The sequence below is a fragment of the Rutidosis leptorrhynchoides genome, chromosome 8 (genome assembly GCF_046630445.1).
Source record: "Rutidosis leptorrhynchoides isolate AG116_Rl617_1_P2 chromosome 8, CSIRO_AGI_Rlap_v1, whole genome shotgun sequence".
Classification (NCBI taxonomy): Eukaryota; Viridiplantae; Streptophyta; class Magnoliopsida; order Asterales; family Asteraceae; genus Rutidosis; species Rutidosis leptorrhynchoides.
The window spans coordinates 109,715,392-109,732,082 of NC_092340.1; the positions used below are offsets into that span (position 1 = coordinate 109,715,392).

Consider the following 16,691-nt stretch of genomic DNA (forward strand, 5'->3'; position numbering starts at 1 on the left):
CATTTATATATTACAATATAATAATTATTAATGGCAATCGTGCGTATGTATGTATATATATAAATCCATTTTTAAATTATTTTTATTTATTTTGTATCTTATTTTACATAGTTAATTTTAATGTTTAAATTATAATTTACAATTTCAAATTACTACATATATTTACATTTATATATATATATATATATATACATATTTATTTACAACAATTTGTTCGTGAATCGTCGGTAATAGTCACAGGTCAAATAGTTTTACGAAAATTGTTCTAAAAATTTAAAGACTCAATTTTACAGACTTTGCTTATCGTGTCGAAAACATATAAAAATTAAGTTTTAAATTTGGTCGGAAATTTCCGGGTCATCACAATAAAAATGTTTTCATGACGAATATGAGTCGATAATTAGAGTTTTATCTTCATTGAGTAATACGAATAAAATAGTTCGAGTACTCGAAGCGTACGAGTGAAGCTATCACAAAAGATTGAGATAGAGATTTAACTTTTGACGTAGTCACGATAGATTTAGGAAAATAAGGTTCGTCTTAACTTTTGACGTTGTCTCGATTGAATTCCGGAATTCAAGGGATTTAAAAGAAAATCTTCGAAATCTATAAGATTTGATTCTTCGGTGAATAAGGAAATGAGGATCTCTTTAATTAAATGCGACCATCTGCCTCGATTGCTATGTCTGATATTTCACTATAAATCCATCCTCTTCATTTCCTTTATATCTTGGAGTTCCATACTTTTGTTTTCTCTTCCCCAATTTAAGTCAAACGAATAATAGTTCAGAATTCGTAGATATAGAATTTCGAATGATTATAATATTCTAAGCAGTTGATTTTCAAATTTATCAATCATCACGGAAGATAGAACCATCAAGAATACATTTTCTTGATATGTTCAGAAGTTAAGTAGAATGAAAGAGTTATGTAACATGGCACATGATAATGGTATGATCTACTGTGAACCATCATCACGTTTCATTAGAAACTCAGCATGACTTACTGTAATATAATCACGTTAGCCGGGCATCATTATATTATACTAACTCATGCTTAAATTCCCAACACTTCTCCATAATTCATTCATAATTTATACTTAGGCTTTACAGAAGTTTCCAATATAATGGAATACGGAAAACACGAAGAGATAGATAATTTCGGACAAGAATATTTATGAAAATATCCTCAGAAATATCGAAGATATTTATGATGATATTTTAGAATTTCTAAGTTCGAAGGTTGATGAAGAAAAATTTTCCGCAAGATTTTAACATGACTTCGGAGCAAGATATTCTCTAAAGATTTCATCGGATCCAGAATTACCTGGATTCTTTGAATATAGGGTTTGGTCCTTGTATTTGTCATTGGTCTCCTCCATAGTTCGCTCAATCTTTTTTTCAGTACCAAATTTTCTATCGAGCGTTCCTAACACTCCTTTCTTTATCATCAAACTTTTGACCGTTTAAACCATCTACCATTTTTCTGTTTCCCCTGCATTTATTGGTAAGATATCTGAATCATCGGTTATCAATCCGAGGTGGTTTTAGGAGAATTGCGTTTTTAGATGATTAAATGCTGATGGTAATATGGTGGAATATGAAAGGTTCTTTGGTAACAATAAATGAGCACGCATATATATCAAGGTTATAATAAGGTTGTTTTGAATGAAAAGTCGAAGTTGTCATGCTGGAGCTGTGACAAAATTGGCTATTTTGAAGAAGAACTGCAAAGTTATTTTAGGTAATAATAACACTAAAGGAAATAGCACAGCTACGTGTTAAACGTTTACTCAGGTCCCAAAAGTTTTTCAGGTGTATAACTATATGCGTCAATCTTTCCTTCCGTAGATGAGATGCAGTTGATTCATCCTCTCGATTGAGGTGTTTTCAAGATTTATGAAATGTTTGAACGCAGATTGAAATCGTCAAGATACAAATGAGGTTTAAGATGAAATCAAGTGGCAAACTTGAAGAATTATTTAGTTTCATATGTTATAATCAGTATTTTAATTCATTTTAATTGTCCAATATTATTCGTCCACAGTCGATAGTCCACAGTTAACAGTCTAATAATTCATATATATAGTTTAATATATAATATTCGAATTAATTAATACGTATCATGACCCGTGTACATGTCTCAGACTCGATCACAACTTAAACTATATATATTATTGTAGAATCAACCTCAACCCTGTATAGCTAACTCCAGCATTACTGCATATAGAGTGTCTATGGTTATTTTAAATAATATATATAGATGCGTCGATATGATATGTCAAAACCTTGTATACGTGTCCCGATATTTAAAGTGCGTAAAAAAATAACAGAAATTAAATGACGATAAATAAAATTGCGAGAATATAAATTGCGATAATTAAATTGCGATAAATAAAATGTAATCAGTTAGTTAGGAACAGTTAGCGTGAATTCTTAACAATTTTTTTTTTCATAGTTAATTTGTTTGTTTCTAACAAATTTTATTTCGTCCAGTGTTTTCTTCATTATGCCACTTGTTGGAGTCTAATAAGTCAAAATCCAAATATGAAATTGAATGAAAAGGGTTATTCTACGATGAACGGATATGTATATCGGTGGTTGTAAATAAGATAGTAAATGACTGTTGAATTAGATTTGAAAGAATGTACAGTGTACTTATTAATGCGAAATCTAAATATTCATCAGGTATTACCTACCCGCTAAAATATTTTCACCATTAACAGTTTGTACGAAAGAATTTTTAATTACAATCTTTATGAAAATATACTTGCATATATATTTTCTTCAGATGTAATCATAGATATAATGAGTTAATATGATATTAAACTCATTTGATTTATCGTTAGAATAAGAATATATAATCTCTAAAACATTAGAGATTATATAGTCGCCATGTCGAACGAAGATAAATGATGTAGAAAGATTCGTGGAACGATAATTATACTCGAGGTACAGAATGAGATATTGAGGCATGGATTGTTGATGGTACTGGTGCTGTTACTGATGGTACTGTTGGTGCCAGTGATGTTGCTAAAGCTGCTACATTTTGCACCATATTTTCCAAGGCTACAACTCGGGTGCGAAGCTCGTTGACTTATTACTCCAGAATGATTGTCGGTAGGAACGAGCGAATGAATAAGGTTTAGAATTTTAGATAGAATATAATCTTGGCGAGATATTCGAAAAATGAGTGTGAAAATGGTGTTTCGAATGGGTTCGTCGGTAAGTGCTTCAGGTTCATCGTCAAGAGTGAGGGTTGGTGGGTGGAAAGGATCGCCTTCTTCTCGTCTCCATTGGTTAAGTCAACTACGAACCCATCAGATGAATTGGGGATGGCCGATTGGTTGATTCATTCTGGTGACGCTGCTTCTGGAGCTTAGGTGAACATTCATGTTGGAATAGCTGTCGAAATAACTATCGGAATAGCTATCGGAAATCTGAGGGACTCGAACTGGTTGAGGGAGCTCGTATGATCAGATGAAGGACTTTTCGATAAGAAATAGATTATAGGATGTAGATTAGTACCCTGCAATACATAATTTACATATGCATATATAATACTAAAATGCCATAAGTTACGGAGAAATCTACGGAAGTTGTCAGGCAAAGTCTACAGTAACAGATATGCTAAGATATGAATTTAGCAGATACACTAAGATACGAATTTTGTCTATACACTATTCATGCAATCATTGCAGTAAGATGTGTCTAGACTAAGAATGATAAGCAGGTAATTTTCGACACGAAACGATAAGCAAAACTTTTGACATGCAGACACGGTCGAAGTCCAGACTCACTAATGCATCTAAACAACTATCAGTTAGACACACTAATGCAAGACCTGGTTTGCTAAGACCACCACTCTGATACCACCTGTAATGACCCGTCCTAATCTATCTGGACGAAGTCTTCAACAGTTGGTCCCATTGCGAGGTTCAGACTTCTATATACCATGAACGACTCCATGTAGTATGAGCAAATGCACAGCGGAAGATTTCTTTCATACCTGAGAATAAACATGCTTTCAAGTGTCAACCAAAAGGTTGGTGAGTTCATAAGTTTATCATAAAACAATAAAATTCATCATTTTGATAGACCACAAGATTTCCGTTTATAAATATATGTACACTCGCAAGTGTATAAAAGTATTCTATAAGCTGTAGGCACCCGGTAATAAGCCTTAACGTTCATGTTTTACCCTCTGAAGTACACCAGATCAGGTGTGTTTAAAATAACCACGAAGTACTAAAGCATCCCATAGTCAGGATGGGGTTTGTCAGGCCCAATAGATCTATCTTTAGGATTCGCGCCTACCGTACATAGACAAGTAGTTTAATGTTACCAAGCTAAGGGTATATTTCTGGTTTTAACCCACATAGAAGTAGTTTTAGTACTTGTGCCTATTTCGTAAAACATTTATAAAACAGCGCATGTATTCTCAGCCAAAAAATATATATAAAAAGGGAGTAATGAAACTCACCATACTGTATTTTGTAGTAAAAATACATATGATGTCATTTAATAAGTGTAGGGTTGACCTCGGATTCACGAACCTATATCATTTGTATATATATATATATATATATATATATATATATATATATATATATATATATATATATATATATATATATATATATATTAAAACGTATAATATTAATCGGCTAAGTTTATATCGTATTAAGGCTAATGTCATTATATATTTTCATATTAATATTTATAAAGATCTGTTATAATATGTATATGATATATGTAATTTAATAAATGTTATATTACTATAATAATATTATATTAGTTAAAAACATGGTATTATGTAATATTAGTATAATATAATATAGGTAATGAATATATTTTGCATAAATAATTCTTGTGGTAATAATAATAATAATAATAATATCAATAGTAATATTAATAATGATAATGATAATGATAATGATAATAATAATACTTTTGATAATAATAATAATAATAATAATAATAATAATAATAATAATAATCATAATAATAATAATAATAATCATAAATAATAAATATCATGGTGGTATAGTATTAATAATTATAGTTATACCTCAAAAGGAAAAGCTTACAAAAATAAACTGCCTCGGTCCAGAATCGAACCCGTGACCTGTCGCTCACTCGCTAACACTCCAAATCAGTTGAACTATTTCGCTTTTCTGATATATTATAGAACCCTTTATATTTAATCTGTGTCTTTCGGCCCAATTCATCAATATCAAGAAAACACAGCCCAATTATGAATCAGGAAATACGGATAAGATTTTTTCTCACAGCCCACAATCTATTCATTGATATATAGAGATCTCGGTTCATCATTCTAACAACACTTTTACTGCTAAACTTAATTTGGATACCCTTTACGTGTTTTAAATCCCAAACAGAAATAGATATTGAGGGTGAAGGTTATCACATAAACCAAATCAAACGGCCCAAGTAATTTATCCAAACATGTATAACTAATTCCCTTGGATTGTTGTGGTTGTCTTGGCCTATTTCAAAAATCGATCCCAGCAAGGAATAATAATACATCAACTTAAATAATAATTAGGTATGATCATGTGTATCTTACAGCTCACTATCCACTAGCAAAACTCATTGTCAATTATTAAAGTCACCGTTATCATTAATCGTTTTATGTATCATCAACCTTACTTAGATCATGACCTACCATTACTATCCTTCACTTAGTATTTATAATGGCCTTGTGGGTTCACGCAGAAAGAAAACAAGAACAGAAAGAAAATAAGGCAGCATGGTTCACTGTTTATCGAAGAAGAAAGGAGAGTTAGAAACAAAAATAGCACACGCTATAGGTTGCAGCAGCAATGGCAGTGTTGATGTATGGTGATAATTGATGGTGGGTCTCTGGGTTTAACTGAATGGAAAATTGGAATATAGAAAACAAGATCAAGCTGTAAATGATTACTCGTGGGTGGTGTTCTCGATGGTGATTCGAATGGTTGTGGTTGTAGGTGGCCAAAGGTGACGGATGGTGGCTGTCGTGATGATGGGTTTACGTAGGGAAATAGGAGAGAAATATATATATATATATATATATATATATATATATATATATATATATATATATATATATATATATATATATATATATATATATAGAGAGAGAGACGATGATGGTAAAGTAGTTGTGGTGGTGATAGTCGATAATGTTGGTGACTCGAACATGATGTCCGGTGGCGGTTTTGTAGAGATGTTACGGTGGTGGTTAATCGAGGGTGAGAGGTTGAAGATGAAGAGTGATGGTTGGTTGTGTGTTCATGTAAAAGTCTATGTATATGTATGTATATAGCTATATAGATATAATTACATTAGATTAAAACAAACACAGTACATTAATATAAATAATTTATACATCATGGTATAAAGTAAAATGAATAATTAAGAACGTGCAGAAGGAACAGTTTCAATAATGGATTCTTTCTACCGACACTTTTTACCCGAAGTATTATATTGTATCCATTACTAAACAGTTAACGTATAAAAGTGTTCCTAAAAATCCCAAATTTTTAGATTAAATATATTTAATTATTTCACTCATTAACTGTTTGAAACCTAATTAAAAAGGTTCGATAATTATTTATTTTATGTTCCAATTTTTGTGTACGGAGTACTAATATTTAAATTTAAAAAGGTGAAAATATTTTTAACAAAACTAAAATCTTCGTAATCAAATTACAGTCCAACTTTTATTTTGATCCTTCGTATATATATATTATATCTATATGAACACTAACGAAATGTCAACCGAATGTTACTGACGTTTACTAATTAAGCTCGAAATCATTCATTTTCCATTTACACTTTTATCTATATATAATCAGTTTTAAATAACAAGTTTTATCACATAAATATATATTATGTATTTTTAAACAAATAGATTTAATATAATTTTATATATTTACAAGTAATATTTATATACATATTTATAATATTTCTCATTACATCTTATATTATTTTATTTTGCATATTTATTTCCAATAGTTAAATCGTATTATATTTCAAATTAAAATATGTACATATATATATATATATATATATATATATATATATATATATATATATATATATATATATATATATATATATATATATATATACATATATATATATATATATACATATATATATACATATATATATATATATATATATATATATATATATATATATATATATATATATATATATATATATATATATATATATATATATATATATATATATATATATATATATATCTATTTAGAAATAGTTATTCGTGAATCGTCGGGAATGGTCGAAGGTCAATTGAATATATGAAACTTTCAAAATTTTTGAGACTCAACTACACAGGCTTTGCTTATCGTATTGAAATTATATAAAGATTAAGTTTAAATTTGGTCGGAAATCTCCGGGTTGTCACAGAATAGCTATCGGATTCCGAAGAACTTGAACTAGTGACGAGCTCCATTTCGTACGTTTGAGTAAAAGGATTTTTCGATATGAAATGATTTTCGGCTATCGGGTAGTATTCTAATTATATAGAATATCTATATATATATATATATATATATATATATATATATATATATATATATATATATATATAGAACAAAAGATTTCATAGATTATGGAGGAATTTACGGAATATACTAGGCAAAGTTTACAGTAACAGATATGCTAAGATATGAATTAGCAGATACGTTAAGATATGAATTTTGTCTATACACTATCCATGCAATCAATGCAGTAAGACGTGTCTAGACTAAGAATGATAAGCAGGTAGTTTCCGACAAGAAATGATAAGCAAAACTTTTGACATGCAGACACGGTCGAAGTCCAGACTCACTAATGCATCTAAACAACTACCAGTTAGACACACTAATGCAAGACCTGGTTCGCTAAGACCACCGCTCTGATACCATATGTAAAGACCCGTCCTAATCCATAAGAACGAATACAATAACATATGATTACATCGCGAGGTATTTGACCTCTATATGATACATTTTTCAAATATTGCATTCATTTTTAAAAGATAAACTTTCTTTACATTGAAAATTGACAGGCATGTATACCATTTCGTAATGTCCAACTATAAATGATCTAATCTGTCATTTACTTAATAATAATCTCTATTGAACTCAATGACTTGAATGTAACGTCTTTTAAAATGTGCCATGATTGACTCCAAGTAATATCTTTAAAATGAGCAAATGCACAGCGGAAGATTTCTTTAATACCTGAGAATAAACATGCTTTAAAGTGTCAATCAAAAGGTTGGTGAGTTCATTAGTTTATCATCATCATTCATTTCCATCATTTTAATAGACCACAAGAATTTCATTTCCATTTCTCATAAATATACGTCCCATGCATAGAGACAAAAATCATTCATATGGATTGAACATCTGGTAACCGAAATTAACAAGATGAATATAAGAATATCCCCTATCATTCCGGGACATCCATCGAACATGATAAAACAACATCGAAGTACTAAAGCATGCACAACAACGGATGGGGTTTGTTAGGCCCAATAGATCTATCTTTAGGATTCGCGTCAGTTAGTAGACTGGTTTACTAATTCTTAGGCTACCAAGCAAAAGGGGCATATTCGGCTTCGATCATTCAACCATAGAATGTAGTTTCAATTACTTGTGTCTATTTCGTCAAACATTTATAAAAGCACATGTATTCTCAGTTCCAAAAATATATATTGCAAAAGCATTTAAAAAGGGAGTAATGAAACTCACCATACTGTATTTCGTAGTAAAAATACATATAACGTTATTGAACAAGTGCAAGGTTGGCCTCGGATTCACGAACCTAAATTAATTATATATATTTATATGTTGGTCAATATTTGTCTAACAAATTAGGTCAAGTCATAGTGTACCACAATCCTAATGCTCGAGACTAATATGCAAAAGTCAACAAGAGTCAATTTGACTCAAAATGATTTACAAAAATTTATACATGATTATTATATAGTTTAAATATCATCGTTTTATATTTTTAAATATTTTTAAAAGATTTATTAGAGTAAATAATATAATTCAATTATTAATAAATAAAATTTTATATAAAAATATACTTTTATATATCTTAAGTAATAAAATTTATAAAGTTCATTTAATATCATAAAAATATTATGATAAGTTTTATTAAGGTAATTATATTATTTGTATTACATATTTATTTGATAAAATAACATTGATAATAATAATAAGTACAAGTTGTATTATTTTGTAATAATAATAATTATTATTCTATTAATAAAAAATATCAATATATTTACTAAAAATGATATTATGATAAAATGATAATTCTAATTATGATAACTTTAATATTTACGATACTTTTTAATATTACCTTTAAAATAATAATTTTATTTAAAATGATAATAAAAATGATATTTTGTAATAACAATAACATTTCATTTAAAATGATAATTTTTGTTAAAATGATAGTTTTAATAATAACGATACTTTTAATAATAGTAATGACAAAAATAATAAGAACGATAATTTTATCTAAATCAATATCTTACAATATTTTAATTTCATCATGATACTCATACTCATTATTTCATAATCGATTAGTTTAATAGCTTTTAACCGTCCTTTATATCGCGTTCATGTTAATAATAATAATAGTAATCATAATAATTAGATAAAAACTATAACGAAGATAATAACGGCGATAATAATAATAATTTTTAATAATAATACAAAGATTCAATTGACTATAACTTCTAATCCGTTCATCGAAACCATTCGATATCTAAATGAAAAGTTCTTAATTTTTCGCTAGCTTTCCAACGACATGCATATCTTATACCTTATCTCAACCGCATATGTAACTAATTCAGGATTCAACATAACCTATCTAATGGAAATATCAAAAGTACAAGCATGCATAATCCTATATACTCGAGCACTAGTCAAGGATACACTATTAATATATAAAAATTAAATTATGAGTGCTTACGTATCAATATTGAGATTCAATATTGCAGGCAAGGTACGTAGACACAACAGAGACGATAAACACTAGATTGACCTCACGAGCATACCCATGAACTATACCCCTCACCTCCATAGCTATAATTCATAATTTTCTTAGCCCTATCCTACTTGAAAAAACTCATTTTGAAATCACGCGGCCAGAACCTCGTCGTAGTATTTTATGTATAATACATAATAATAATAACACCTAATACTCCTAATAATAATAATATGATTAATAATAATAATAATAATAATAATAATAATAATAATAATAATAATAATACTAATAATAATAATATTAATAATAATAATAATAATAATAATATATGAAGTTCGAGAGAGAAAGATAGATTAGTGTGTGCGTACCCAGTGAACGAATTTGATTTATAGAGAATTCCTAACATTCATCTTCATGCGAGTGCATGGATTTCTTGTATTACCTTCATGCAATCGCATGATTGCATTTTCCAGCTAATGATCCCTTGTTTTACTCTACCGACACATATTTAATATATTAATTATAAATTATTATTTAATCTATATAATTAATTATATATTATATTATATTTACGCTCATGGTAAAAATGTAATTTTTGTCCAAATGACTCGTACGTTGTCACTTGACTCATGTACCACTTTCGGTTTTTCGAGCGCATTTTCGTACGTCTAAATAACTAGCCTTTTACGTTACGCGACGTGTACCCTTATTAATAATTTGACTTACTCATCAGTAAATTACCTTATAATAAATGTAACTTATAAAATTGAGCGTTGTGGTCATTTGCTTCTTTAAATCAGTGACTCGTTGTTCACCAAAATATATTATTTTAAAACAAAACGTTTTATGACTACGTTATTATTATATTTCATTACATTGCAAAGTACACATATATATTTTTATCTCAAAATATAAGTTTAAAATATTTATAATAAAATATTTAGTTTTTCAAAAGTAACTATATTTCAAGACTCATTTATAATCGTTTAAGTGATAGAAAATATCATATCATTTTACGGTTGCGTTTTTGAAACACAATATATATATATATATATATATATATATATATATATATATATATATATATATATATATATATATATATATATATATATATATATATATATATATATTATAATATAAAGCTTTAATTAAGTTCTTCAACATTCACTAACAAAGTATCTTATAAAATGTTTTGATAATAAAGTTCTTTCCAAATTGAAAACGTTTTAGTACTAAATCAAATAAATATAATAACTTTTGTTTTCCAAAACTAATATATTTAAGAATCATTTTACTAAAAAGGTTATAATAGTAGAAGTTGTTATATCGTAAAACGTTTTAGAAAAGTAAGATTAAATATACCCTTAATAGGTTTCAAGTTTTTAAATTAACGTTTGTTGATGAAACGTGATAATAAATTCAATGGTTAGATAAACATATGAAATCATCTTAACGAAAAATGTCAATATCCAACGTCTAAGTTAATTACATTCTACGTTCCAACATTAAAATGATAATCATAATAGTTATCTTATTAAAATTACGAGGAAAATGTTGTAAAGCATAAATTGAAAATCAAATAGGAATCTCCACTAACTCTTGTCTAGTTCCCGTTAATTGATACTTTTGTTCTTATTTGTAAAATCATTTTACCATTTTCCGAATATGGTTAAAAAGGAAAGGTTTCCTAAATCAAAGTGGACCTCTCAACAGAGACTCGTAGTCATACAATGTATCTGATAAATCAATCATTTGATATTATCTTCTAATTCCGTCGATAAACATATTGAAACAAATACGTTCATGTAAAGTATTATACGTTTACTACTTTGTTAATATTTTCAAGTTATATTATATATATATATATATATATATATATATATATATATATATAGTGGACCAATCCATGGATAAGCACTAAATGGGGCACAAACTGGATAAGTAAAATTTCAAATTTTTTTAAAAAAAAAAACGATCCTTTAATATGCAAATAGAAGAAAACGAAAAAATTTTAAAAAGTTTTTGAACAAAATCGTTCGAAAATCGATGATGAATGGTAAAAATTGATGATGAATGGTAAAATTAACCATTCATCTGGTTAATTTATCATTCATTTTTGTTCGCGATGAATGATAAAATTAATCAATGCTAAAAAAAAGCAGATGAATGGTTAATTTAACCATTCATCTGTTTATGATGAATGATAAAAAAACAGATGAATGGTTAATTTAACCATTCATCTGGTTTTTTTTAGCATTGATTAATTTTATCATTAATCGTAAACAAGATGAATGATAAATTAACCCGAAGAATGGTTAATTTTACCATTCATCATCGATTTTTGAAAGATTTTGAACTTTTTTTTTTATGAAAAAATTGACTAGAGGTGCATTTTAATGCAGATTTATGAATGTAAAAAAAAAATTAAAAAAAAAATTTTTTTTATTGTGCTTATCCGATTTGTACTCCTTTTAAGCTTATCCATGGATCGTGCCCCTATATATATATATATATATATATATATATATATATATATATATATATATATATAATCATATCCATTTACGTATTGGTAAAAAAAAAAGATTATAAACTTAGATAAAAAAGATTATAAACTTAGAGATAGAAGGATTGCTAGGCCTACGACAACACAGGTTGACCGTGATTATTTAATGGAGGGTTATTGTATAATTGGTTCTTGTAATGGCCTTGTATGCCTATCTCCTAAACAAACCAAACTTATAGTAACCAATCCTTTGACTAGGGAACTGAAACGACTGACCACTTTTCCTTATTGTAAACGACTGGCCACTTTATGTTGGGGATTTGGTTACGATTCGATATTGGACGACTATAAGGCTGTACTTGAGTTTGAGATATATCCTGATAAACAGCTTACACAGTTTTATGTGTTGACATTGAAATCTAATATTTGGAAATTAGTTGGAGAAGTCAAGTATAGGAACATTGGTTCTAAAACTGCTGCTTTATATGATGGGGCCCTTTATTGGTTTATGTCAAACAAAAAGGAAACCGTAATTATTTCTTTAGATTTATGTCGAGATGAGCTCAAAGAAATCCCTCAACCCGATCATCCTATTTATTTACAAAAACGCTCTAAAAATCACAAACTTGTGATTATCCGAGGATGTTTGTGCATACATTATGATCCTTGGATGTTAGGCACATATCGTTATGAAGCGTATTCTCGTAAGACATGGGTATTGAATAAAAACAAGTGTTGGCAGGTGTTACAGTGTGATGATGATGATGATGATTCGTATGACGCTGTACACTGCCTGAGAATGCGGGGGGATGCTATTTTAAATGATAATGGTTGTCATGGTATATACTTGACCAAGACTTTGCAATATATCCGTGCCCCTGTATTCGTGCAGAGTCTTGTATCTCCCCATGTTAATAATAATAATAATAAAATTAAATTAAATATTAATGAAAGATCAGTGAAGAGAAAGCATTACGGGAGACTGGGCCAGGAAAAGATTAACAGCAACATACGTGCTAAAAAGAAGAGGAATGCTAAGGTGTGCTTTGATTTATATAATGACTCAATATATATGTATGTTAAGTGTGCTATTTTCATATACTTGACCTGGTTGTTAATTCATAGTATTTTGTTACTTTTTGTTTTCTCATTTATCCTATATCATTATTTTGCTACTCCATATTATTTAATATTAATAATGGACGGGCTCTTAAGGTAAACATCATTGAAGATTAAATTGAATTGATCCAGTTCCCTACAATAATACTTTTCGCAGCTTTTGTTAATGAATTTTGTTTGCATGCATGCTAATGGAAAAAATTTCAATTACATGAAGACTGATGTTTCTTCTAATGTATACTTTAGCATTGTTATCCTGTTTAACCTCTGGTTGTTATTTTTTCTTGAACTTTTACAGGGTTCAAATCACCTTGCTGTAAGAAAATGAAATAAAATGAGCACCAAAGGGGTTGGTTACATTTATTCCTTTTTTTTAATCCTCTGCTATTAATTAATGCTTAGTTGTTTAAACTTCTAAAATGTTTGATGTTTATTGCCTGCTTGTTGGAAGGGAAAATTTCATTGAGCAATTTTGTTTACCATGTTGGACTTATTCTTTTGTTTATTTATGTTGGTCTTCAAAGCGTTATAGTTTTTTGATTGAAGTCATCAGGATCTCTATTTATATAATGTTAATTCAACATGTGAATATATTAGGAGTTGAAAGATTGGTAATAAGTGTTGAATGAATGTCTTGATTTTTATATGTATCTGCAGGATGGAAGGTAATGACAGGGGGGGATAGAAGACTGGTTAAATTTTAGTGCCAATGTCCTGCTTAAACTTTCTTTTTTAATTTATTTTGTTTTCTTTTGGTGATTACTGATTTAAAGTTGGGATTATATTTGATTGGATGTTTGTATGTATAGCAATTTGGTTTAAGTTTGGTTTTATAATCTAATTTTATTTTGTGATTAGCAATGATATGATATATGGGTAAAGGTTGTGTCTTGGGTTGACTTAACATTTTGCGTTGATTAGTTTGTTTTAAAAGACATTATGAATTTACTTTACTTAAGAAGAAATGCTGGTCCGTGGAGGACAAATGAGGTCTCTCGTGGTTGTTTTTTACATTAATTACTTATAGGATGAAGGTAATAAAATTGACTATAGGTTCAAAGAATTGGAAGGTAAATAATATTGTATTTCTTGAAAGGATTAATGTGAACATGGCAAGAATGGAAAGTGTCATTAAGGTTCTGAAGCCTGTGAAGAAAATGAATGTACGGCTCCTGCCGTATTACTGTATAATAAGTAGCGAGTACTATGGTAACAAAGCTTTAATCTTATTATCTATTATTCATTAATGGTTTATAATTGTGGATAAAAAGGGAGATAAAAATTCTTCAGAATATATGTTGAGGCCTAAATGTGAATATGTGATAATGCTTGTGGATATAGTCAGGGACCAGCACTTAAAGGCTCCAAGATTAAAATTTAAGTATGTGAACGGTACTTTATCCAACATCGATCTCATATGATATACGTGTATAGATTATATATATGATATACGTGTAAGGATTAAAACAAAATCAGTGGGGACCAAAGGAGTCACCGACAATTTATCACCAGATGTGACCAAGAGATGGTGAAGCAAAATAAATAAAGTGGCTCAAACGTGAACAAAGGAGTCACAACGTGAATAATTCATTCGAGCATGTTTTGTCCGATGGTGAACAACGTGTCACGTATGGTGACATTTCTCACCAAATGTGAGGTTTCAACTAGTCCCTTAAGTTGAGAATACGTATTGCCCTTTTTATTTTGCCCTATAAATATAACCATGATGTAACCTGTACTATTGAGCATGAAAATTATCAATAAAATTCTCTAGTTGGTCATGGACTAAAGCAATCACAACGATTGCATATAACTACGTTATTTTGCTTGTGTCGATTTAATTTTTCGCATTGTTCTTTCGTTTGTCTTTTGTGGGTTGAGTAATTTTCTTTAATTACTCATATTGTTGGGTCCTAAATTCTAACAATTGATATCTAGAGCACAAGGTTACGAGTTTAGGAAAATGGCGGAAGACGAAAAATTTAGAATCGATAGATTTGATGGAAAAGACTTCCGCTTTTGGAAGATGCAAATCGAAGATTATTTGAATCACAAGAAGCTACACCAACCTTTGTTGGAGGTCAAACCCGAAGGCATGGATGATGCCGATTGGTCTCTTTAGATCGCCAATTTTTGGGTGCGATTCGTCTTTCTCTTGCAAAGAATGTTGCATATAACGTTGTGAATGAGAAAACAACGTTTGCATGTTTGAAGGCTCTCTCTAACATGTATGAAAAACCCACATCAGCGAATAAGATTTTTCTTGTGCGACAATTATTCAATACGAAGATGAGGGAAGGTTCGAGTGCAACGGATCACATTAACGAATTCAACAATATTATATGAAGGCTTGAATCGGTAGATCTCAAGTTTGATGATGAACTAAAAGCACTAATCTTGTTTTCATCTTTACCGGAAAGTTGGTCGGGTACGGTTACCGCAGTTAGTAGCTCTACGGGAACTACTAAGCTAGCGTTTGAAGGTATTAGGATTTGATTCTCGCTGAAGACACTCGTAGGAGAAACTCGGGGAAATCGTCATCCGGATCCTTGTTAAGTGCCGAGAACCGTGATAGAAAAATTGATCGTGGTGGTGAGAAGAAGGGTAGGAAGAAGTCTAAGAAGAGGTATCCATCAAAGGACCGAAGTGAAGCTATTTGTTGGGGTTGCAATCAAAAGGGACACTTTCAAAAGAATTGCAAGAATTCTCCGGCGAAAGGTGTTAACTTTACCGTGGAAGATACGGATGATGCACTTTTATGTAGTGTTGAAGATTCGGTGGAGTCTTGGATCTTGGATTCGGGATCTTCGTTTCATGCCTCACCCACTAGGAGTTGATGACGAATTTTCGATCGTATCATGGTAAGGTTAGATTGGCTAACAATAAAAAGTTTGAAATTGAAGGCATGAGAGATGCTGTATTGAAGACTACTCTTGGTTCTAATTGGACTTTGAAAGACGTGAGGTTTATTCCTAAGTTGAAAAGAAAGCTTATCTCGGTTGGTCAATTTGTAACACCCTCAGACTGGGCCT

The 16,691-nt window shown here is 29.6% G+C and overlaps 1 protein-coding gene and 1 long non-coding RNA gene across 2 annotated transcripts; both read left to right on the top strand.

Moving 5' to 3' along the window:
* The first annotated feature begins 12,706 nt into the window (after positions 1 to 12,706).
* Positions 12,707 to 13,296, top strand: LOC139863731 (F-box/kelch-repeat protein At3g06240-like). The gene is made up of 2 exons (XM_071852337.1): positions 12,707 to 13,184; positions 13,283 to 13,296. The coding sequence occupies exons 1-2, from the start codon at positions 12,707 to 12,709 to the stop codon at positions 13,294 to 13,296; spliced, it is 492 nt and encodes a 163-aa protein (XP_071708438.1).
* A 109-nt stretch (positions 13,297 to 13,405) lies between these two features.
* Positions 13,406 to 14,516, top strand: LOC139861224 (uncharacterized). The gene is made up of 2 exons (XR_011763691.1): positions 13,406 to 13,579; positions 13,958 to 14,516. It is a non-coding gene; the product is annotated as an uncharacterized lncRNA (long non-coding RNA).
* Positions 14,517 to 16,691: the final 2,175 nt, after the last annotated feature.